The 21571-nt window shown below is 39.1% G+C and overlaps 1 protein-coding gene across 2 annotated transcripts in view; it reads right to left on the bottom strand.

Moving 5' to 3' along the window:
* Positions 1–372: 372 nt before the first annotated feature.
* Positions 373–21571, bottom strand: part of PARP12 (poly(ADP-ribose) polymerase family member 12) — a 34970-nt gene continuing 13771 nt past the window's right edge. For both annotated transcript variants that reach the window (XM_031939175.1, XM_031939176.1), the window contains exons 3-12: positions 20941–21202; positions 18317–18418; positions 12626–12749; positions 10999–11182; positions 9177–9297; positions 7353–7449; positions 6107–6182; positions 4699–4829; positions 3156–3307; positions 373–1672 (exon numbers count right to left, since the gene is read on the bottom strand). In XM_031939175.1, coding sequence (XP_031795035.1) covers positions 1419–1672; positions 3156–3307; positions 4699–4829; positions 6107–6182; positions 7353–7449; positions 9177–9297; positions 10999–11182; positions 12626–12749; positions 18317–18418; positions 20941–21202 — 1503 coding nt within the window. In that variant the 3' untranslated portion in view covers positions 373–1418. The remainder of the gene's footprint in view (positions 1673–3155; positions 3308–4698; positions 4830–6106; positions 6183–7352; positions 7450–9176; positions 9298–10998; positions 11183–12625; positions 12750–18316; positions 18419–20940; positions 21203–21571) is intronic.

Below are 21571 nucleotides of genomic sequence, written 5' to 3' on the forward strand. Positions count from 1 at the left end.
CTTTGGACACTGGACTGTCTCTTCTCCCCATCTCTGCCCGGTGAATTCCCACCTGGCTTTAGAGACCAAATCAAGTGTCACCATCTCAGTACTGGCTTTTCCCCACTTGTATTGGTAATCACCTTCCCCTAGCTCCAGACCTGATGTAGCAAACGCTTGGTTTTATGCACTTATCACCTATTATTGTGAATCATAGTTATTTACATATCTGTAGTAGCTCCCTATTAATGGCAAACTTCAGGAGAATATTGACAGTCATACCTAAACTCCATGATTATGCTTACAAAGTGCTTAGGAAACATCTATTGTATTACTGAATGTCCACCCCTGCTGAGAATGTGGGAATAACAGAAGCCATAACTTTAGTCGCTCTCCATTTATAGATAAAATATTCTTTTATTTCCATAGTCATTCATGGCGTACATTCGAATAAGTTCACTTGCATATAAAACTCTTACGCAACAATATTTCTTGCTCCTAGCATGAATAACATTTCAAGCCATTGACCAAATGGGAAAGTGGTTTAAGCTGGGAATCAATGGTTACAATTAGTCTACACTACAAAGTAGCAATTAATTGCATAAAAATCTAACTTGATAACCCCAGTAATGGAAGAATCATTTATGGGTTTCTGCCTCAAATCAATATAGAATACCAAAGTATTTTTTTCATTTCCTTACCAAGAAGGTTTGGAGGTACATTTCCAGTCGCTACCAGCCATGACATATAGAGTATGCATAAAAATAAGGCAAATGCAAATAGCAGATGGTAAAAGGCTAAATGTTAGGTCACTAGGACATTTCTCCCAAAAGAGCCCAGCCCTTAAAAGAAAGCACTACCTTTTTTGCAAGCAATCTGAGCTGACACACATAGGTTAGCATTGCTGAGCTGCTCTTTTTTGGTTAGTCTCACAAGGCACAGTATATAAGGCAGGAGAGGGACAGATTCAGAAATTAAGTTAATATAAAAACACAAGATCTCAATAAAATATTTTTAAAAGAAGTGCAATTCCACCTTTACCAATAAAGCACCCAGACATCAGAATGCTTAACTAAGGCAAGTAAAAGTTTGATACAGTTAAAAAGGAAAAAATTGGACCAGCTATCACATAGCTTCATCAGTTACTCTGTTATTGATGTTATGGTACAGTAAGAAGTAAACAATCTACAGGAGTCTATGGAAGAAAATTCTTTATCAAGAAGTCAGTAAAGTACCTGAATGAGGATATTTGTGCAAAGCAGCACATTAAAACAGTTTTTAAGATTTTTTCAAAAATAACGCAATAGGCCATTCTCCATTTTAAGAAAGAAGAACCCAAAAGAAGCAGAGAAAGGTCCCCGCCCTGGATCTTGGCGTGGGCATGGAATGAGCTGAGTCGCAGACGGGAGTCACACAGACACCGCTTTCCCCAGGAAGGCTCAATACCAAATGAGGTACTCTGGGTAAATCTGGTGCTTCTCGAAGATCACAAAGATGGAGGGGTCGCTCAGACTGTTCACACAGCTGTTGTAGAAGGTGTTGCTTTGACCTTCTTTAGCGGGAGGTCGCAGATAGGAGGAAGAGCCCCTGGTAAACTCTCCCACTAAAACCCGGGCCAAGAACATGGGCTGGGGCTTCACGGAAGATTTGCAGTAATGGTGGGAGTACGCGGCATCTCGGGCGAAGTAGCTCCCTGTAAAAGAAACACATCAATCCAGACAAGGGGCCGAGTGTGACTCCAAGTCCCGGAGATCCGGACCATGAGTCCTCCTACCTCAGGTCTATACTGGGGCGGCCATCAGGGGCACTGAAGCAACTAATGACCATGCCCTTGGTCTTCCCTCCACCTTCCAACTGCACTCTGCGTGACTTTTTCTTCTTCTTCCCCTGATTATACCCAGGCCTGCCACTAGCAGGGAGCACCCCTAAGAGCCTGCCTAAAGAGATTCCTGAGTCTTGTTCTAATGGGGCCAGAAACAACAGCAAAGGGTGACACAAAAAGTCCTGCTCCAGCTGCATCCGGAGAGCGAGCTTTTTATTGCACAACGTTGAGCCACACTGAACCATTTTTGCATGTTTCCTTCAATAAGTCATAGCTCAACAGACAGAGACATAAATCAGATTTAGTAGGCTACATGCTGATTAGAAATTTGGGTTCATAGGCTTTGCAGGGAGCTTTGAGGCAGACAAGCCCAACTACCAAAATGAAGTTTGGTTTAAAAAGAGAAATTCAAGTCACAGAAGAATGTACGGCTTAACTACACCATAGCCAGGGCTTGGATGTCCATGTGGATAAATCCATGTGAGGTCTGGAAAACTTAGGGCCAAGGAGATAAAGATACCACCCAGTAAAGGCTTGGCTCAGGAGCTGGGAAAGCACCTTGTTTCTCAGCTCCTTCCTGAACCTCAGGTTTTGTTGCTGCTTTAATTCCACATTTAAGTGCCTACTTTCTTCAGAACTTGATGCTGAGCACTGCACATAGAAAGACAGAGTACAACGGGTCCCTCAGACAGATGCAAACACCAGCCTAAGCAGAAATGCCCCTTCCCCGCCCTGGAACAGGGAGAGCGTTTGGGTTTGAAGGACTTGGGCTAGGTGCCAAGTGAACAAAGACAAAGGTTAGCAAAGGACATGACCGAGAAGAAGGCTACAGGGGCTAACTTGGGGCCATGGAGACAGCGGATTACTGCCCGCACAATTATATTCTTTTCACTCCTTAGGCCAGTGCCCTAAGGCTCCTTTCTTAATATTCCAGAAATGAGTTTTAGAAACCTTCATGAAAGCCCTCCTCTGAAGCTTCGGCGTAGCATGGAAGTTACCATGCATTCTTGAAGCCCTACTGATGCAATTCAAGATCCTTCCAGTTGAAAAGGCTTCTAGTGAGAGACTCTACATCCGTCCATCACCTGAAATCCGGACAAATTGGGGTTTGGAGAAAGCCATCACCCAAATGACCGGAGGCTGATGGGTTTTTTCAGCTCCAACAAGATTAGAAGACCTTCCACTAAATTATAGAGAAATTGTGACCTACATCAGAGGAGCATGCTGACATAACCAAATCATATATTCCTATAATATTGATGTATTTACAAGTTTTCAGGAAATCTGGGGTTTTTTTTTTCATTTAAACTTAATACTTTTATCTTTTCTAGCAATTTAAATCGTAACTAATTACCTTTGCCATAGCTAGTACCATGAAGGCCACAGATCCTCCAGTCGAAATTCTGATGGCAGATGGCTTCGATATACTTGGGCCCAGTGCCATGAAACAGAAACCTCTCGTCCACTTCCTGCCCTCCATTGCTCTTCTTCATCTGTGCTTTCTGCCTGTGGCAAAGACAAGATTATGTGGGTGGTTCCAACCAAATACAGGTTGCACCGTGACTCATTCAGACACAATCCAAGACAGTACATTTATCCCCAAATAACTAACATGTATTGAATTCCAGAGAGATTCTCAGGTACATTAAGTGACTTTCACAAAGAGTTTTAAATGACTGAACAACAACTACAATGACTTTTCCTCAACTCCTAGCTCTAAGTTCTTTTGGTAGTCATCATTTCTCTCCCTTTCAGTTTTTTTGTGGCCATAAAAAATAAAGGAGAAATTCTCTCCCCTACTCCACTCAATATCAAGTTTCTTTAAATTCCCAGAAACGTGCATTTAGGGTTAGGGCTTTCCTCCTATCATCAGGCCCAAATCTGGTGTTTTCCCCTCTCCAGAAAAAACAGGAAAGGCTAACAAACTTGTTGCTGATGGTTTGCATGGTGAACAGGCCAACTTTTCTCTCTAGAATGTAATACAGCACATTGTTGGTCTCAAAGTACTTCAAGATGGTAAAACTCTCTTCAAGGAAATGATCACGTAAGATCTTAATTGTAAAGTATTTAGTACAGTGTCTGACAGGTAGTAGGTACCACAGAAATGCGTAGTCCCTTTCCAGTCCCACATGTAAAACATCCACTCCATAAATGTCTAGAAGTGGCAGGCCTTTATACAAGGGTTTTCTGGTGTTAGCACAATAAGATATGGTAATGTAATCAACAAATGTAGAAAGTATCTAAGTTTTAGCAAAATTTACTCTTCTGCCAATAAGGAATAGAGCAAAAGGTCCTTCAACTTTGACTTTAGGTAGGTAAGTACACTTCCATCTTATTCCGCATGATTATTTATTATATTTATGACTACATTATAAATCCATTGCAAGTCAGAAACCATCATAGTACCCACATGGCCTGGGGGAAGTAAGCATGATATTGGCCCTCAGGTGGTCTCTCCATTTTTTAATACCACATTTACACACAAAAACTACAAAGAATTGAGTGATTAGTGATGTACCATAAATAAAAATACCATCTTAACTGGAAAAAACATGCGCTTGATAACTCTTAGTAGAATGGATATTCGATTTTTCTAAGTGATAATGGGTTTCATTAGCCTCATTAGTCTTCTCCACTCTGAGTAGAGTGGATATTTTATTTTTCTATAAGTGATAATGGGTTGCATTAGTCTCATTAGTCCTCTCTCATCTTGGTTTCCTTAAGGGCACTTCCCCAAGGACGTTTCACAAGTTTGTTTAGAGAAAGTCATATAATTGAGGAGCCCCCATAACACTGGCGGACAGAATCTCACTTGGGAACTGACAGACCTCAATCTGTGTCTCAGCTAGCACCAGGCTCTGGTTTTTGTTATTCTTTGGTTGATCTCTCAAACTTACCATTGATACACTTCCCAGAGTGCTGGATTCTGGATTCTCTCGATTTTATGAATGGTATATTTAGGCATTGTTCGGCAAAACTGCTCTTGGACCTTCAGATACTCTCCAGTGGAAGGAGAAAGTGCGATTAACTAAAAGAGATTTTTTAAAAATGTATTTTTTAAACATTAAAAACAGAAATTCCATATAATAGATGGATAGATCCTTTTTCTTTTTAAACAAAAAAGAACAAACATGAGGAAGAAGTGCCTGATGAAGCAAGAAGGAACCAAAAATAAGTAGGAAGGAAACAAGGTAAAAGGAATCAGATTAATTAAATTCTTACTGAAGGTACACTCATACATTCTCCACACCCCCATCTATTCAAGTTTCAGTTTCTCCTGATAACCTGGTCTCCTTAAAATATGTCCTGTTTCTTAGATAAAACATAGTTCCCTCATTCTTCAGTTCCTAATTTCCAGAGATTTTCACATTTAGTCTTCTTCCCTTTCTTAATTGGTTTCACCAATTATTCTCTAGGTCCCTCTACCTCCTCTAGAGTCACCTGGGCCCATCACGTTAAACACTCCCCCCCCCCCCCCCCCCCCCCCCAGCAGTAGATACAGCAATCGTTCAGTTCATTGCTGGGTCCTTCACTGAGATAGCTAAGATTTGGTCATTTTAATCTCACTAGTTTAGTGGCAAAAGCCTGGCTTTAAATCTTTGTTCTGCTTCCTGCTGCCTTAAGCAAATCCCCTCAACTCTGTGTGGCCCCGAGTTTTCTCATCTGTAAAATAGACCAAATGACCAGATGACCCCTGAGGTTTTTTCTATGACTAAATCCTACAATAACGACACTCACACAACATTTTTCTTCCCAAAATCAGAACAAAGGGGGAGCAGCTACAGGCCCTGTTGACCCATGGTCACACAATCCCAAAGTGTCAAAGGCAGGACTTAGGCAAAGTCTCTCAAGTCTGAGAGTCCAGTGCTTCTTTTCACTTTACAAAGCTCCCCATTCACATAACGGGATAGTCAAGTGGGAAGATCCGAATTCGAGTCCAGCTTTTTTCCTAACAGCTCTGTGGTCCCAGTTAAGTCGCCACTACTCTGGGCCCAGGGGGTGCAGTGAACAGAGAACTCGGCTTGGAGTCCCAAAGGCCCATGTGCATGAGTTCAAATCCATGCTCAGACACTTATGGGCCATGAGCAAGTCACTTAATCCTGTTTTGCTTCAGTTCCTCACCTGTAAAAATGAGGGGAATGGCAAACCATTCCAGGATCTCTGCCAAAAAAACCCCAACGGGTCATGAAGAGACTAGACATGACTGGAACCAGAAACCACAATACTTCAGGCCTATGGTTTGTCATGTGAAAAATGAAGGGCTGGACCAAATAATTTAAGTTTCTTCCAGGCTTCTACTCATACCTTAAATCCCAGTTCAGGCAATGCAGACATATCCCAATGAGATGGAACATTCTTTGGGGCTGCTAATTTATCACCCCTGAATAGGACAGAAAAGAAAGAACATTTTCAGATTCTCAGTATCTCAGGCCAGTATTTCAGGAAATATCAATACTTCTACTACTACTATCCACTCAACAGCTCTGGACTCCTATCATTTCTATCCTTCCTTGTCCCAATTGTTAATTCCTCATCCCATACCATTTTTTGAATAAGTAAACTGGGAAGATTGAAAACAATAATAATCAGTAATAAATGAAAGCAATTGGATTAACATCTATTTTTTTCACTAATATTAGTGATATAGAAGATTCTAAATAGCAAATATTCTTACAAATCTATAGTTCCTAAATTCTTACTTGGTTTTAGGTATTTTTTTGTCCTAACAAATCTACTTTCCTAATTATGTCTGATTTGAGGTGACATTATAACCACTCAGCATTCCCTAGATGCACCAAGAGAAGAGGTTATGTCTAAAAGCATGTGAGACTGCAGTCAAGAAACCAGACAAGGATTTAAAATTTGCCCCCAGATAATCCCCAAGTGGATAATTTAGAGATGACAGTGAAATTAAGCAGCATTACCACAGTCAAATGGGGCTCAGGACCTCATGGCTCAAGAGAGTTAATCCCTGAGGAACCCAAGGCTTTCATGCACTTCTGGGGTGGAACAAGTCCTTTACTATAGCTGCTCATTAGACTTCTTGAATATTATTCTACCTGGTAGTTTTTTTTTTTTTTTTTTTTTTTTTGCTAGAGTTGGGGTATGAGAACAGGACTACCTTCCTCTATTCAGATCATTTGACCAGAAGATGATTCCCAACCTTTTTTTTTTTTTTTAAGAGTATGAAAACCCATTTATAAGGTAAAAAAACAAATCTGTTGGATCTGCATATAGAACAATATGAATCATTCACCAAGAAAATATAATCACAAAAATAACTACCAGTAATTCAGTTATACTTTCAAATATAATTTTACCTTTAATCCTAATATCTACACACACTTGAAAAACAGCAAAATAGAGATGGTTGATATATTATTTACGGTTGATTATACAGATTTGTGCTGCATATTTTGTTGAAGCTAAGTAAAGACAATAAGGTTTGATGTTAGCCAGGCATTTCTGGTTAATCTCAATATCAACCAAAGTCTGGATGTGAGCCACAGCAGATCTGCACCAAGGGACAAATCACTCAAGTACAACTTACCAAGTCTGCTTCATCTTCAAATCCTCAGGAGAGACATATTTTGGTCTCCGACAAACAACTCTGACAGTACCAAAGTGCAAGCTTTTCTGAGTCATAGCTAAAAAACAAACAAACAAACAAACAACAACAACAAAACAGCAAAATTAGCTTTTAAACCCAGAGTAAAAACTGACTTGTCTGGATTAAGTGAGTAAAGGTTAGTAAGAATTGATGACATTAGAAAAAAATAAAATTGTAGATTACTCCAGAAGACTAGTATCTTGCAGTATGGTGGGTGTTTATCAATCATTCATCTTTACTTCCTTGAGACCCCTATCAAGGATTCCTTCAACCATAAGTCTTTCCTGGCCTCCCAATCTGCCCCTGAAGTGCTTTTGATAAAACTATGGCAGGAGGATTCTTCTTTCACAACATGATTAATGTGGAAATATGTTTAATATGATTGTATATATCAGATTGATTACCATTCTTGGGGACAGGTAAGAAAAAGGGAGAAAATGGAAATAAAAATCTAATAAAAGTAAATATCGAAATGTGGCAATTCTGGTTACAAGATTATACGAAAATCAATATTGATGGAGATGGCTCTTTTCAACAATGAGATGATTGAGGCCAGTTCCAATGATCTTGTGATGAAGAGAGCCATGTGCACCCAGAGAGAGGACTATGGGAACTAAGTGTGGACCACAACATAGCATTTTCACTCTTTTTGTTGTTGTTTGCTTACATTTTGTTTTCTTTCTCTTTTTTTCTTTTTTGATCTGATTTTTCTTGTGCAACAAGATAATTATATAAATATATATACATATATTGAATTTAACACATATTTTTAACATGTTTAATATATATTGGATTATTTTCCATCTAAGGGAGGGAGTAGGGGGGAAGGCAGGGAAAATTTGAAACAAGGTTTTGCAAGAGTTAATGTTGAAAAATTATCCGTGTATATGTTTTGAAAATAAAAAGCTTTAATTAAAAAAAAAAAAAGAAATGTGGTGATTCAAGCCAATAGATTTGGGAAGGAAAATGCCAAACACATCTAGAGACAGGACCAGGGAGACTGAATATGGATCAAAGCAGAGTATTTTCACCTTTTTGTTTGTTTGTTTGTTTTTTCTTTCTATGGCCTTTTCCCTTTTGTCCTGATTTTTTTCTTCCACAACATGATAAATACAGAAATATGTTTAAAAGAGTTGTATATATTTTACCTACCTCAGATTGTTTACTGTCTTAGTGAGGGAGGAGGTAAGGGAAGAAGGAAGAAAATTTTGGAACACCAAGTCTTAATAAAGTGAATGCTGAAAAGTATCTTTGGAAAGTATTTGGAAAAATAAAATATTACTGAAAAATTATTAAAAATGGAAATAAAAAGTAAATGTTGAAAAATAAATAAATTTCTAAAAAAGACTACAGAAGGAGAGAATTAATGACACCACAATATTTTTCTATCCAGTTCTCCCTTGTGGTATAACAATCTCTGCTTTATGGGGGCCAGAAACCATATCAGAGATGGACAGTGTCCTGCATGCATACTGGCCATCCAGGGGCCAGCAGCATACCTCCAAGTGCAGGGAGTTCAGACTCAAGTTGGCCATGCCAGCTGGACTGCCACTTCTGGACTGGACTGTGGAACAGACTGCTGACTACTAATTTCCACCTGATCCTCTCTGTGCATCCTTCGATAAACAGCCTAATTTTATAAGTGTCTCAGGTAAAGCACTTGCAGCACCTTGTCATTCGATCCCCAGCCCTCACCCATGGCTACATGGAACAAGAAGCACCATATCCCCTCCAGATTGTCAAATGAGCATCCTTGGGAAATACCTTTGAAATTCAACTCATAGTTGTGTTTTCCAATGGAGAACTGCAGGATGGGCGACTCCTGGCTCATGTAGGCCTTCTCTATGTCAGTGCTGTTAACAGCAGCTACATGGCGCTCAGTGCCCTGTCAAGTCAAAAACCAGAGATCATTTCCTAGAGTGCAAGACAACCCCGCAGGAAAGGGGCCGGCCGCCCGCAGATTAAGCCGACACAAGACTCCAGACGTCAATACGCTGACTGAGGAGCCCAGTGGCTCTTGAGGTGGCAGTCAGGGCTGTCAGCTCAATGCCAGGGTTAGGTAGGGCAGGGTGGGAGAGGAGTTTCTAGCCTAAAACAATGAATAGATCTAGAGGGAGACAGTGTGCCCAGAATGCTGAAGGAGGGGCCAAAGGGGTGGGGGAGAGAAGTGTTAGAAATGCACCAAGGAAAAGCTGACTGAACCAGCTGCTAAACTTCTTTAGAATAATAACATATACTTTAACATGCTTAACATATATTGGATTACTTGTCATCTAGGGGAGGGGGCGAAGAGGGGAAAATTTGGAACACAAGGTTTTACAGGGGTCAGTGTTGAAAAGTTATCCATCATATGTTTTGAAAATAAAAAGCTTCAAGGGGCAGCTAGGTGGCGCAGTGGATAGAGCACCAGTCCTGAAGTAGGAGGACCTGAGTTCAAAATCTGGCCTCAGACACTTAACACTTCCTAGGTGTGTGACCCTGGGCAAGTCACTTAACCCCAATTACCTCAGCAATTAATTAATTAATTTAAAAGCTTCAATAAAAATTACCAACCAAAAAAAAACAAATAAAAGAATTATATATCTTGTAGATTACAAAGTATAATTTCTGCTAAACAAGGGAAGAAGAGGGCAAGAAGATAAAGACAGACTTCTTTTTTTAAATGGGGCAACTCTCAAATTATTTTCAACACTAACAATAAATACCTTTGCCGATAATAGGCAATAATAAACCTGTGTTCATTGTTGTTGCTTTCTGATGATTGAATGACTGGCACAATCAATGCATCTGTCTTGCTATTTAGTGACTGGTTTCACTTCTCCCTACCTCTGACATTCCTTTTATACTTCCTTGGAGAGCTCATTATTATTGCATTTCCAATGATCAACCTTTTTGACAAAGACCTTGATCTCGATCTATTCTATTTGTTTAAAGAACCTTCCTTTTGGATGCACAAAAGAGTCACCACGGACAGAGTGGTGGACTTGTATTCAGAAAGACTTGGCTCCAAATCCTCCCTGTGACATTAACTAGCTATGTCACTTAGTTTCTTGAGCCTGCTTCCTCATCAGATAAATGGGTGGCTACACATTGTATTATATGATCCACCACAAACAAACCTAGAGTGGTTTATTGGAATGGAAACAAAGACTTCCTTCCACCTCATGTAACACAAGGAATGGAAAAGATACTCCTTGCATGAAGATTTCCACACATTCAGGTGGATTTGGATCTTGTTTATAAAGATTAAGTCTCACTAAGACAAGAGGTCCAGACTCCTGAGTTGTGCTCAAATGTTGCTGGACCAAATCCTGCTTGAAGTAAGCAAGTTCTTTCAGCATAGCCTTTGGCTTCCACTTTGGATTTCATCATTCTCGGTTCACCAAGGGGACTCGGAGTGGTACAATTTGGGCTAGAAGGGATTGGAGAGACTGTCCCATCCAAGCCTCTCATTTTACTGGTAAAGAAGCGAAATTCTAGACAGGTGAATATAAGGCCCTAGAGTCAGGGGGATAAGACGAGACACAGGGCCCAGTAATCTCTGCATCACTGGGACCTGACTCTACCTGGGAGCCTGTCCCCTTACCTTTAGGCCATATATTTGCCACAAACCACCATCACTTTTCCAATACCAAAGCCACTGGGTCGTGAAGACAAAGTGTGGGGGCTTGACGACCGAGGAGGCTGTGGACAGACGTCGAACCTTGTAACAGCCACCACTCATGTTGTCAAAGTTTATGAGGAAGCTCGTAGGCTTCTTAGCAAAGTACCTGTGCAAGAAAGAAAGAGGGAAAAACTCCTCAGCTTAGTGCACAGCATTCCGGGCCTGCAGTCAGCAAGATTCATCTCCACAGCTCAAATCCAGCCTCAGACACTCACTAGCTGTGTGACCCTGAACAAGCCACTTAATCCTGTCTGCCTCAGTTTCCTCTTCTGTAAATGAGCTGGAAAAGAAAATGGCAAACACTCCAGTCTCCTTGCCAAGAAAACCCCAAACAGGGTCACAACATGTGGACACACCTGAAACAAGTGAACAAATTTCGAGCTATTGTTATTCATGGGGTCCCCTTGAAAATCTTTACCCAGCTTTAAAAAACCCCCCAACAAAACCTTATCTATGATGTCAAGTTGTGAGGAGAGCTCCCAATTCAGAACTCCCTCCACCAGTCTCACAGACTTGGTCCTTCAGCGGAGAGTTGCCTGGAATGCTAGTGCAGGCTCCCACAGACAGTGTGTGGCCCAGGCTTCCCAATGCTGGGGCCAGCTCTCAGTCTCCATCTCTTCACCCCATAGTGCCTCTGTTGGCAATTTTCTTAAACATCTGCAATGCTTTATATACTTTCAAAAAAATTTTTTTACTACGTGGCCCTTTTATTTGTCACTAAAGCAAGCTGTCCATTGCCCCTCTCACATACATCCCAGGTCAGAAGCAGGTAAGTGAAACCTTCTAGGAAGCACAACATAAATAGAAGGATAAAGTGCTAAACAATCTGTTGTCATTCGGTCATTTTTCCGAAATGCTTAAATCTTCAAGAGCCCATTTCGTGTTTTCTTGGCTAAGATACTGCCATGCTTTGCCATTTCCTTCTCTAACTCATTTTTACAGAGGGGGAAACCAAGGCAAACAGGGTAAAGTGACTTTTGCAGGGTCACACAGCTAGTAAGTATCTGTTTTCATCCTTGCATTGGGACACTGACTTCAAACCAAGAAGAGTCAGGTGGTTCCCTACTTTGTACACCCTCCTCAAAGGCACCTCAGGGCTCATTTGTCCAGCTTCCTCATTTTCCAGGAGACCGAACTCCTAGAGAGATCAAGCAACTTGTGGGACTAGAACTAGGGAAAGCAGTTAGTGAATAAAGGAACTCGGATGGGAACCCCAAATCCTCTCTCCAAATCCAGGGGCCCATGCTAACTCTTCTTCACTCAGTCCAACTTCTGAGTCATTAACTTCAGGTGCCCTTTCTCCCCAAGTAATCTTTTAATGACGTCTGTAAATTTTTACATAATTATTTCCTTCTCTTTCCAAGCCATTTCTTCCCACCCACCCCAAGGGGAATGCAAAAAGTGCCTAGTAGTCACCAGGCTGCCACGTCCTCAGGGCAAGCTCAGTTTCTAGTAAGGTAGGCGAAATTAAACAGTATGGAATTTAATAACTTCCCCAATTCCTTCCAAACAGCCCAGACACAGGACAGAAATAAGTAATGTTTCATACTGCCAACTCTTGGGGTTACAATATTCCTTTTCAATGTTCTCCATTTCTTCCAAATCTTTCCATGTATTCCCGTCAAAAAACTGCCAGCGATAGGGCAAATGAAAATGGACGTTAAAACATTTATCTAAAACAAAAATAGAAATAAAATCAAAATGGTAATTGCATATGGTGTAGCCTAAAGAAACAATGAAAAACATAATGTAGTTGTAACCTGGCTTGTGCAATACCTTCTAAGATTAAAAACTACTCCCATATCCATCAAACAAATAAAAAACCCAAGAATGGTATTGGGGATCACAATTACAAGACAAAACAACAACAAACCAAATGAAGCTAAAAGTACTGAAGCTGGAAGAGTGTGCATTATGCAAATGATGGTCAGCTCCTGAGCTCAGTGCCCAAACCGTGCTGTTTCATTCACACATTTGCCTGGTCACAGATAGAAAGGAGGAACCCTGCGTAGCTGAGACATCATAAATCCAGAAAAACCATCTCAAAGCACATGTTGTGTTGAAACTAGGTAGCTGGCCACATCTTCCTTGCTCTGGGACAGGACTCCAGCCAACCCTCATCTCCCCCTTCTCTGTAATTGTAACTTTTTATTGACAGAACCTATGCCTGGGTAATTTTTTTTTATATCATTATCCCTTGCACTCATTCTGTTTCCCCTCCTTCCCTCCACCTCCTCCCCTAGATGGCAAGCAGTCCTATATATTTTAAATATGTCACAGTACATCCTAGATACAATATATGTATGCAGAACCAAACAGTTCTCTTGTTGCACAGGAAGAACTGGATTCAGAAGGTAAAAATAACCTGGGAAGAAAAACAAAAATGCAAACAGTTTACACATTCATTTCCCAGTGTTTTTTCTTTGGGTGTAGCTGCTTCTGTCCATCATTGATCAATTGAAACTGAGTTAGACCTTTGTCTAAGAAATCCACTTCCATCAGAATACATCCTCATACAGTATTGTTGTTGAAGTATATAATGATCTCTTGGTTCTGCTCATTTCACTCAGCATCAGTTTATGTGTCGCTCCAAGCCTTTCTGAAATCATCCTGCTCGTCATATCTCCCTCTTCTCTGAACCATATGGTTCTGAGTGTCCCTTAGTCATATCCTACATGTCTTATTTTCTAATTTTAAACATCAGGGGCAAAGAGATTAAGGATAGAGGAAGTTTATTAGCTAGATAGGCCTGAACTCTGAACCAGACTGTGCACTTATAAACATGCCAGCCTGCAGGGTCTGAACTCATCGTTTTTATATGTAATAAAGCAACTCTTTGTACTGTAAACAACAGCCCGGAAATGATCTGGCTAATGACTCACTGTTGATGAAGGCCTGAAGGAAAAGAATAAGCAAGTGCTGTGATGAGAGAATCAGAGATTTAGAGCTGGGACAGATTAGGGGAGATAGAGTGTTAAATAATCCAATATTCTCATTTTATAAATGAGAAAACTAAGCTGAGAGAGGTTCTGCAGAACCAAAGCAATCACTGCTTCCAAAGAGTCTATGAAAGATGCCACAGGAATCTTAAAATAAAGAACCCTCCTTCCAGGAGCCCTGTCCACGCTAATATGGCAGTCCCCACTTCATACCAGATCTCCTCCCAAAAGTGCCTTCTGAAGTCTGGAGCTCAGAATACTCTTGCCCCATGGAAACCATGTTTAAAACGATACCGACAGTCTTGGGTCAACATACAAAGGTCAATTTAATTCACAATGTGCCTGAAGTACTACTAAGTACCCACCAACACTGGGCCCATGACCCCAAGAGAAGTGGTTGGAGAGGCCTTAAGGGTAGTAGAAAATGCCTGTGAAAAGTGAATTTCTCTGATAAAGACTTCATTTCTCAAACATATAGAAAACTGACTGAAACTGATAGAAACTTGGATTGGGTGAGCAAATATAATAAAGATAACAATACTACCTAAACTAATCTATTTGTTTAGTGCTATACCAATCAGACTCCCAAAAAACTATTTTAATGACCTAGAAAAAATAACAGCAAAATTCATATGGAAAAACAAAAAGTCAAGAATTTCAAGGGAATTAATGAAAAAAAATCAAATGAAGGTGGCCTAGCTGTACCAGATCTAAAATTATATTATAGAGCAGCAGTTACCAAAACCATTTGGTATTGGCTAAGGAATATACTAGTTGATCAGTGGAATAGGTTAGGTTCAAAGAACAAAACAGTCAACAACTATAGCAACCTAGAGTTTGACAAACCCAAAGACCCCAGCTTTTGGAATAAGAACTTACTGTCTGACAAAAATTGCTGGGAAAATTGGAAACTAGTATGGCAGAAACTAGGCATTGATCCACACTTAACATGTACACCAAGATAAGGTCAAAATGGGTTCATGACCTAGGCATAAAGAATGAAATTATTAATAAATCAGAGGAACACAGGATAGTTTACCTCTCAGACCTGTGTTTTGTACAAACAAAACTAATGCAGACAAGATTAGAAGGAAAGCAATAAACTGGGAAAATATTTTTACAGTCAAAGGTTCTGATAAAGGCCTCATTTCCAAAATATATAGAGAATTGGCTCTAATTTATAAGAAATCAAGCCATTCTCCAATTGATATATGGTCAAAGGATATGAACAGACAATTCTCAGATGAAGAAATTGAAACTATTTCTAGCCATGTGAAAAGATGCTCCAAGTCATTATTAATCAGAGAAATGCAAATTAAGACAACTCTGAGATACCACTACACACCTGTCAGATTGGCTAAGATGACAGGAAAAAATGATGATTGTTGGAGGGGATGTGGGAAAACTGGTTCACTAATACATTGTTGGTGGAATTGTGAACGAATCTAACCATTCTGGAGAGCAATTTGGAACTATGCTTAAAAAGTTATCAAACTGTTCCTACCCTTTGATCCAGCAGTGTTTCTACTAGGCTTATATCCCAAAGAGATCATAAAGAAGGGAAAGGGACCTGTATGTGCACGAATGTTTGTGGCAGCCCTGTTTGTAGTGGCTAGAAACTGGAAACTGAGTGGATGCCCATCAGCTGGAGAATGGCTGAATAAATTGTGGTATATGAATGTTATGGAATATTATTGTTCAGTAAGAAATGACCAACAGGATGATTTCAGAAAGGCCTGGAGAGACTTACATGAACTGATGCTGAGTGAAACGAGCAGGACCAGGAGATCACTATATACTTCAACAACAATACTATATGATGACCAATTCTGATGAACCTGGCCATCCTCAACAAGGAGATGAACTAAATCAGTTCCAATGGAGCAGTAATGAACTGAACCAGCTACGCCCAGAGAAAGAACTCTGGGAGATGACTAAAAACCATTACATTGAATTCCCAATCCCTATATTTTTACCCACCTGCATTTTTGATTTCCTTCACAAGCTAATTGTACAATATTTCAGAGTCCGATTCTTTTTGTACAGCAAAATAACGTTTTGGTCATGTATACTTATTGTGTATCTAATTTATATTTTAATATATTTAACATTTACTGGTCATCCTGCCATCTAGGGGAGGGGATGGGGGGAAGGAGGGAAAAATTGGAACAAGAGGTTTGGCAACTGTTAATGCTGTAAAGTTACCCATACATATAACCTGTAAATAAAAGGCTATTAAAAAAAAGATTACTTTAAAAAAAAAAGAAACTGATAGAAAGATTGATTGATAAATGGTCAAAGAATATCAACTGATAAATGGTCAAAGGATATGAACAGGAAGTTATCAGATAAAGTAATCAAAGTCATCTATAGTCCTATGGGAAAAATGTTTTAAATAACTATTGATGAAAGAAAAGCAAATTAAAACAAATCTAAGCTACTACCTCATTCATGCCTGTCAGACTGGCTATATATAAAAATATGACAGAAAATGAAAATGACAAACAATGGAGGGGATGTGGGAAAATTAAAACACTAATGTATTCTTAATGAAGTTAGATACTGATTCAACCATTATGGAGAGTAATTTGGAACTATGCCCAAAGGGCTATAAAACCATATCCTTTGACCATATATAATACCACTACAAGAGATAAAAACAAAAAGGAAAAGTTCCTGTGGGTACAAAAATATTTATAGCAGCTCTTCTAGTGGTGGCAAAAAAAAAAAAAAAAAAAAACAGAAATTGGGGCAATGTACATCAACTGGGGAATGGCTGAACAAGTTGTTATATGTGATTGTCATGGAATACTACTGAGCTTTAAGAAATGACCAACAGGATGATTTCAGAAAGGCCCAGAGAGACTTATATGAACTGATACTGAGTGAAGTGAGGAGAACCTGAGAATACTGTACATGGCAACCACAAGATTATGGAATGATCAATTCTAATGTTCGTGGCTCTCGTCAACAATGAGATGATTGAGGCCAGTTCCAAAAATCTTGTGATGATGAGAACCATCTGCACCCAGAGAGAGAACTGTGGGGACTGAGTGTGGATCACACACAGTATTTTCACTATTTTTCTTACTGTTTGCTTATTTTTTCCCCATTTTTCTTCCTTTTTGATCTGATTTTTCTTGTGCAGCATGATAATTGTGAAAATATATAAAGAATTGCATATGTTTAACCTATATTGTATTACTTGCTGTTTAGGGGAGGGGATGGGGGGAAGGGAAGGAAAAAAATTTGGAACCCAAGGTTTTCCAAGGGTGAAGGTTGAAAACCATCTTTGCATGTATTTTGAAAATAAAAAGCTATTATTATACTTTTTTCCCCCCTGAGGCAATTGGGGTTAAGTGACTTGCCCAGGGTCACACAGCTAGGAAGTGTTAAGTGTCTGAGGCCATATTTGAACTCAGATCCTCCTGATTTTAGGGCTGGTGCTCTATCTACTGCATCCTTAGCTATCTCTACTGCCCCCAAAAGCTATTATCATAAAAAAAAAATGAAGAGGACATGCTCAAAAAAACAAGGAAAGACCTTTACAAAATGAACAGAACCAGGAGAACATTGTCCACTGTAATAGTAATGCTATATAATAATCTACGATGTATAACTTAACTATTATTGGCAATGCAATGACCCAAAACAATTCTGTAGATCTCATGATAAAAGATGCTGTCCATCTCCAGAGAAAGAACTAGTAGAACCTGAATGTAGATCAAAAATACTTCTTCCTTCCTTTCTTTATTTTTCCAGGGATTTCTTTGTTTTCTTTCGCAGAACGACTTACCTGGAAATGTTTTGTATAACTACATATGTATAATCTATGTCAAATTGGTTGCCTTTTCAATGAGGGATGAGAGTAGAGGGAACAAGAGAATTTGAATCTCAAAGTCTGACAAAGAAAAAATGTTAAAATTGTTTTTATATGCAATTGGAAAAAATAAAATATCATTAAGTTTTTTTAAAAGTGCCCTGCACTGAACCTCAGGAGGCCTAGACTCTAATACTTGCCTCACCCTTATATATGACCCTAGACAAATTATTTCACTTTTTGTTTTCTCTCTGTGTCATGTTTAAAGTCCCTCCTTGGCCTAAAATTCTAGGATTCTACTTACTACAACGGTTAACTTGAGACCTGGTGAGTGTCTCCCAAGAAATAGATAATTGAGTAAATGAGACAGTTTATCAAGGGGCAGAGCTCTGGGCTGTGGTAACATGGGAGATGACAGTAAACTAGCTTCAGGGGCTGGTGGCAAACTCCTTAAGAAGAACCTATTTCCCCAATATCTTACCTTTAAAGCTACAGCCCTTGTTAATGTGGTACAGGCAGATCTGATCATCATCTTTACTGTTATTAGAGGAGACAGGTACAGAGTCACTACTAGATCTTCCTTCTGCAAAGGAGAGACAGATGAAAAATGGACATTAGTTTCCATCACACCTCAATTTGGGGTCAAAGTATTTCAAGGTCAGGCAGTTTTCAGGTGAAGAAATCAAAGCCATTTATAGGCCTGTGAAGAAGGGCTCTAAATCACTTTTGATTAGAGATACACACATTAAAACAACTCTGAGTTACCACTTCACACCTATCGGATTGTACAAAATAATGTAAAATGAAATGAGCAGAATCAGGAAAACATTGTATACAGTATTGTGTGATGATCAACCATGAATGACTCCGCTCTTCTCAACAACAGGCATCCAAGACAAGTACAAGGGACTCATGAAGAAAAATGTTATCCACATCCAGATTGTCCATCAGATGGACTATGAATCTAAATCAAAGCACATGTTTTCACTTTATTCTTTCATGTGATTTTTATCCTCTTGATCTGTTTCTTCCTTCATAACTGTGACTAATATGGAAATGTGTTTTACATGATAGCACATGCATAACCTATATCAAATTGCTTACCATTTTCAGAAAAGGGGACAGGAAGGAAGGGAAAAAAATTTGGAACTCAAAATCTTACAGAAATGAATGCTATAAATTGTCTTAATATGAAATTGAGGGGGAGAAATACTGTTACAAAAATTTTATGGAATAAAGAAATGAAGAGGGAATTGTTTTTCAGTCATTTCAATAGTGGTCATTCTTGGTAAATATACTGGAAGATTTTGTCATTTCCTTTTCCAGATCATTTTATAAATGAGGAACTGAGACAAACAGGGGTTCACACAGCCAATTAAATATCTGAGGCCAGATTTGAACTTAGGAAAATGACCGTCAGGCTAGTGATCTATCCACTGCACCACATAGCTGCTCCATTTGATCTTCCACTCCACTATAACTTCTCTTAGAGAGTTGCCTATGGCATTAAGAAGTTAAGTGACTTTCCCAGGTTCATATAACTAGAATATGTCAAAAATAAATCTTTCTGACTCAAAGGAAAACTCTCTATTCACTAAACAATGTTATATTTAATTGGAGATTAGAACTGGTCTTTCATGCTAATACCAATTGCCAAGAAAAGGGCCTAATATGAAAATCTAAATTTAATGATGGAATTTATTAAATCTTCATGTCATATTTTTCTGAAACCCCTAAGGGACAACACTGGTTCGCAAATTCTTTCTCCAGCCCAGAATGGGGTTTGCCATATATTTTTCCTTGAGAAATATACCCAAGGTCTTTATTAGCAAGCCCAAATAATTTATTTTGAATTTCAGAAATGTATTGTGTTGTTGATATGAGAGCTTCCTCCTCAACTTGGCTCACAGACTAACGAGAAATTATAGTCTAATTTTAGAGGATTGCCTGAGCTCAGAAAAGCTACGCTATTTGTCTACTGTCACTGGTAGAATCTGGACCCAAGTCCTTTCTCACTCCAAATCAAGCTATCTTTACCCTCTATACTAAAATGCCTCTTAATTATTTATCATCATCTGAAAATTTGCTGAATCAGAGTGATACTGTAATAAGCAGAAACCAAGGATATTTGTTTGATACATCCCTCTGCAAGGGGAGAAACTGATCAACCTAATTTGGTTGTGACTTCAATCTTCCTGTTCATTCACCTAAAAAGACCAAAAATTTAAGGAGCAAATATATATATATATATATATATATATATATATATATATATTCAGGCTTTTTTTTTACAATTAAGAGGAATTTACACAAAATATTTAAACAAAAGCTGAAGAAGACATTAAGTTTAAGCAAGAAAACATTCCAAAATCTATCCAACGGCAAGAAACAAAATTAAGGCAATACATGCATTTGCTGGAATTCCTAACTCATTTCATGTGACAAATTCATACAATAAAACAACAAATTGTTAATGGTAAAGCATTACCCCAGGAACTACAATGGAAAGTATAAATCTACTGCATGAAAAATGTTGGACAGGAGAAAGGAAAAAGTAGAATTGTTTTCAGCTTGAAGATGTGAGGATTTATACCTACTGCATGCAGAAGAGACATCTATTTTGAAAAGAGTCAATGAGGGAATTTGTTTTGTGTGAGTGTGCATATTTGTTACAAAAGTTTGTTGTTGTTTTTTTCTCAATTTGGGGTTAAGAGAGAGACAGAAAGGGCAGGAAAAAGACAGGCATTAAGAAAGTGATACTCCAGTAACAAGATTATGTGACAATCAACTGTGATAGACTTGGCTCTTCTTAACAATGCAATTCTAATAGACTTGGGATGGAAAACGCCATCTGCATCCAGAGAGAGAACTGTGGAAACTGGATGTGGATAGAAGCATAGTATGTTCACTTTTTTTGTTTGTTTTTCATTTATTTTTCTTTCTCGTGTAGGAAGGAGAAAAGGAAGGAAGGGAGGGAGGGAGAAAGGAAGGAAAAGGAGGAAGGAAAGAAAAGAAAGGAAGGAAAGAAGGGAAGGAGGAAGAGAGGGAAGGAAGGGAGTGTGAGACATTCCCTGAGTGGATAGAGAATGGTAATGTGTTCCCTACCTTTTACAGGCGCTGAGCTTTCATTTTTGATGTCAAAAGCATTTCTGAAAGTGGAAGGCAGCCTCTTAATTATAGGGTCACTAAACCCCCACTTTTTCAACTTCTCCTGACACGTGGAATTAAAGTCATGGGACCGCTTGCAGCTGCTGCCAAACCTGCAGTTTCCCTGCATATAGTACTGGCAAAGGTGGAGTTTGGAACAAATATTTTTAAAGGTACAAGCACCATGTTGCCCATCTCCTTTGTTGTAGTGTGCACAGATCTGTGGATAAAGAGAAGAACATAAATTGCTGAGAAGCCCTTGTACGTCACCATTAGTTTGTTGTTCAGCTTCACTAGCTATACCAGGCTACTGGAATAATGATCAGGGGTTTCATTTCTATTTGAGCTCAGAAACCAGAAAACTGGGCCAGAAACTGTACCCTTCACCCTGGCTAGCCGTCCAGCAAATATGTTACCTATATATTTGAAGAATTTGTTACCTCCATATATTGAAGAATCTAAAGGAGAGTATGTACAATTCCAGCCCCATTCCTAGAAAAACAACTCAGAACACATGTCCCACTTCATATGTACATGAAGACTATACGTAATAATTACTTGAATTGTATACTAGCACAGTACGCAATGC

This window comes from Sarcophilus harrisii, chromosome 5, assembly GCF_902635505.1.
Source record: "Sarcophilus harrisii chromosome 5, mSarHar1.11, whole genome shotgun sequence".
NCBI lineage: Eukaryota > Metazoa > Chordata > Mammalia > Dasyuromorphia > Dasyuridae > Sarcophilus > Sarcophilus harrisii.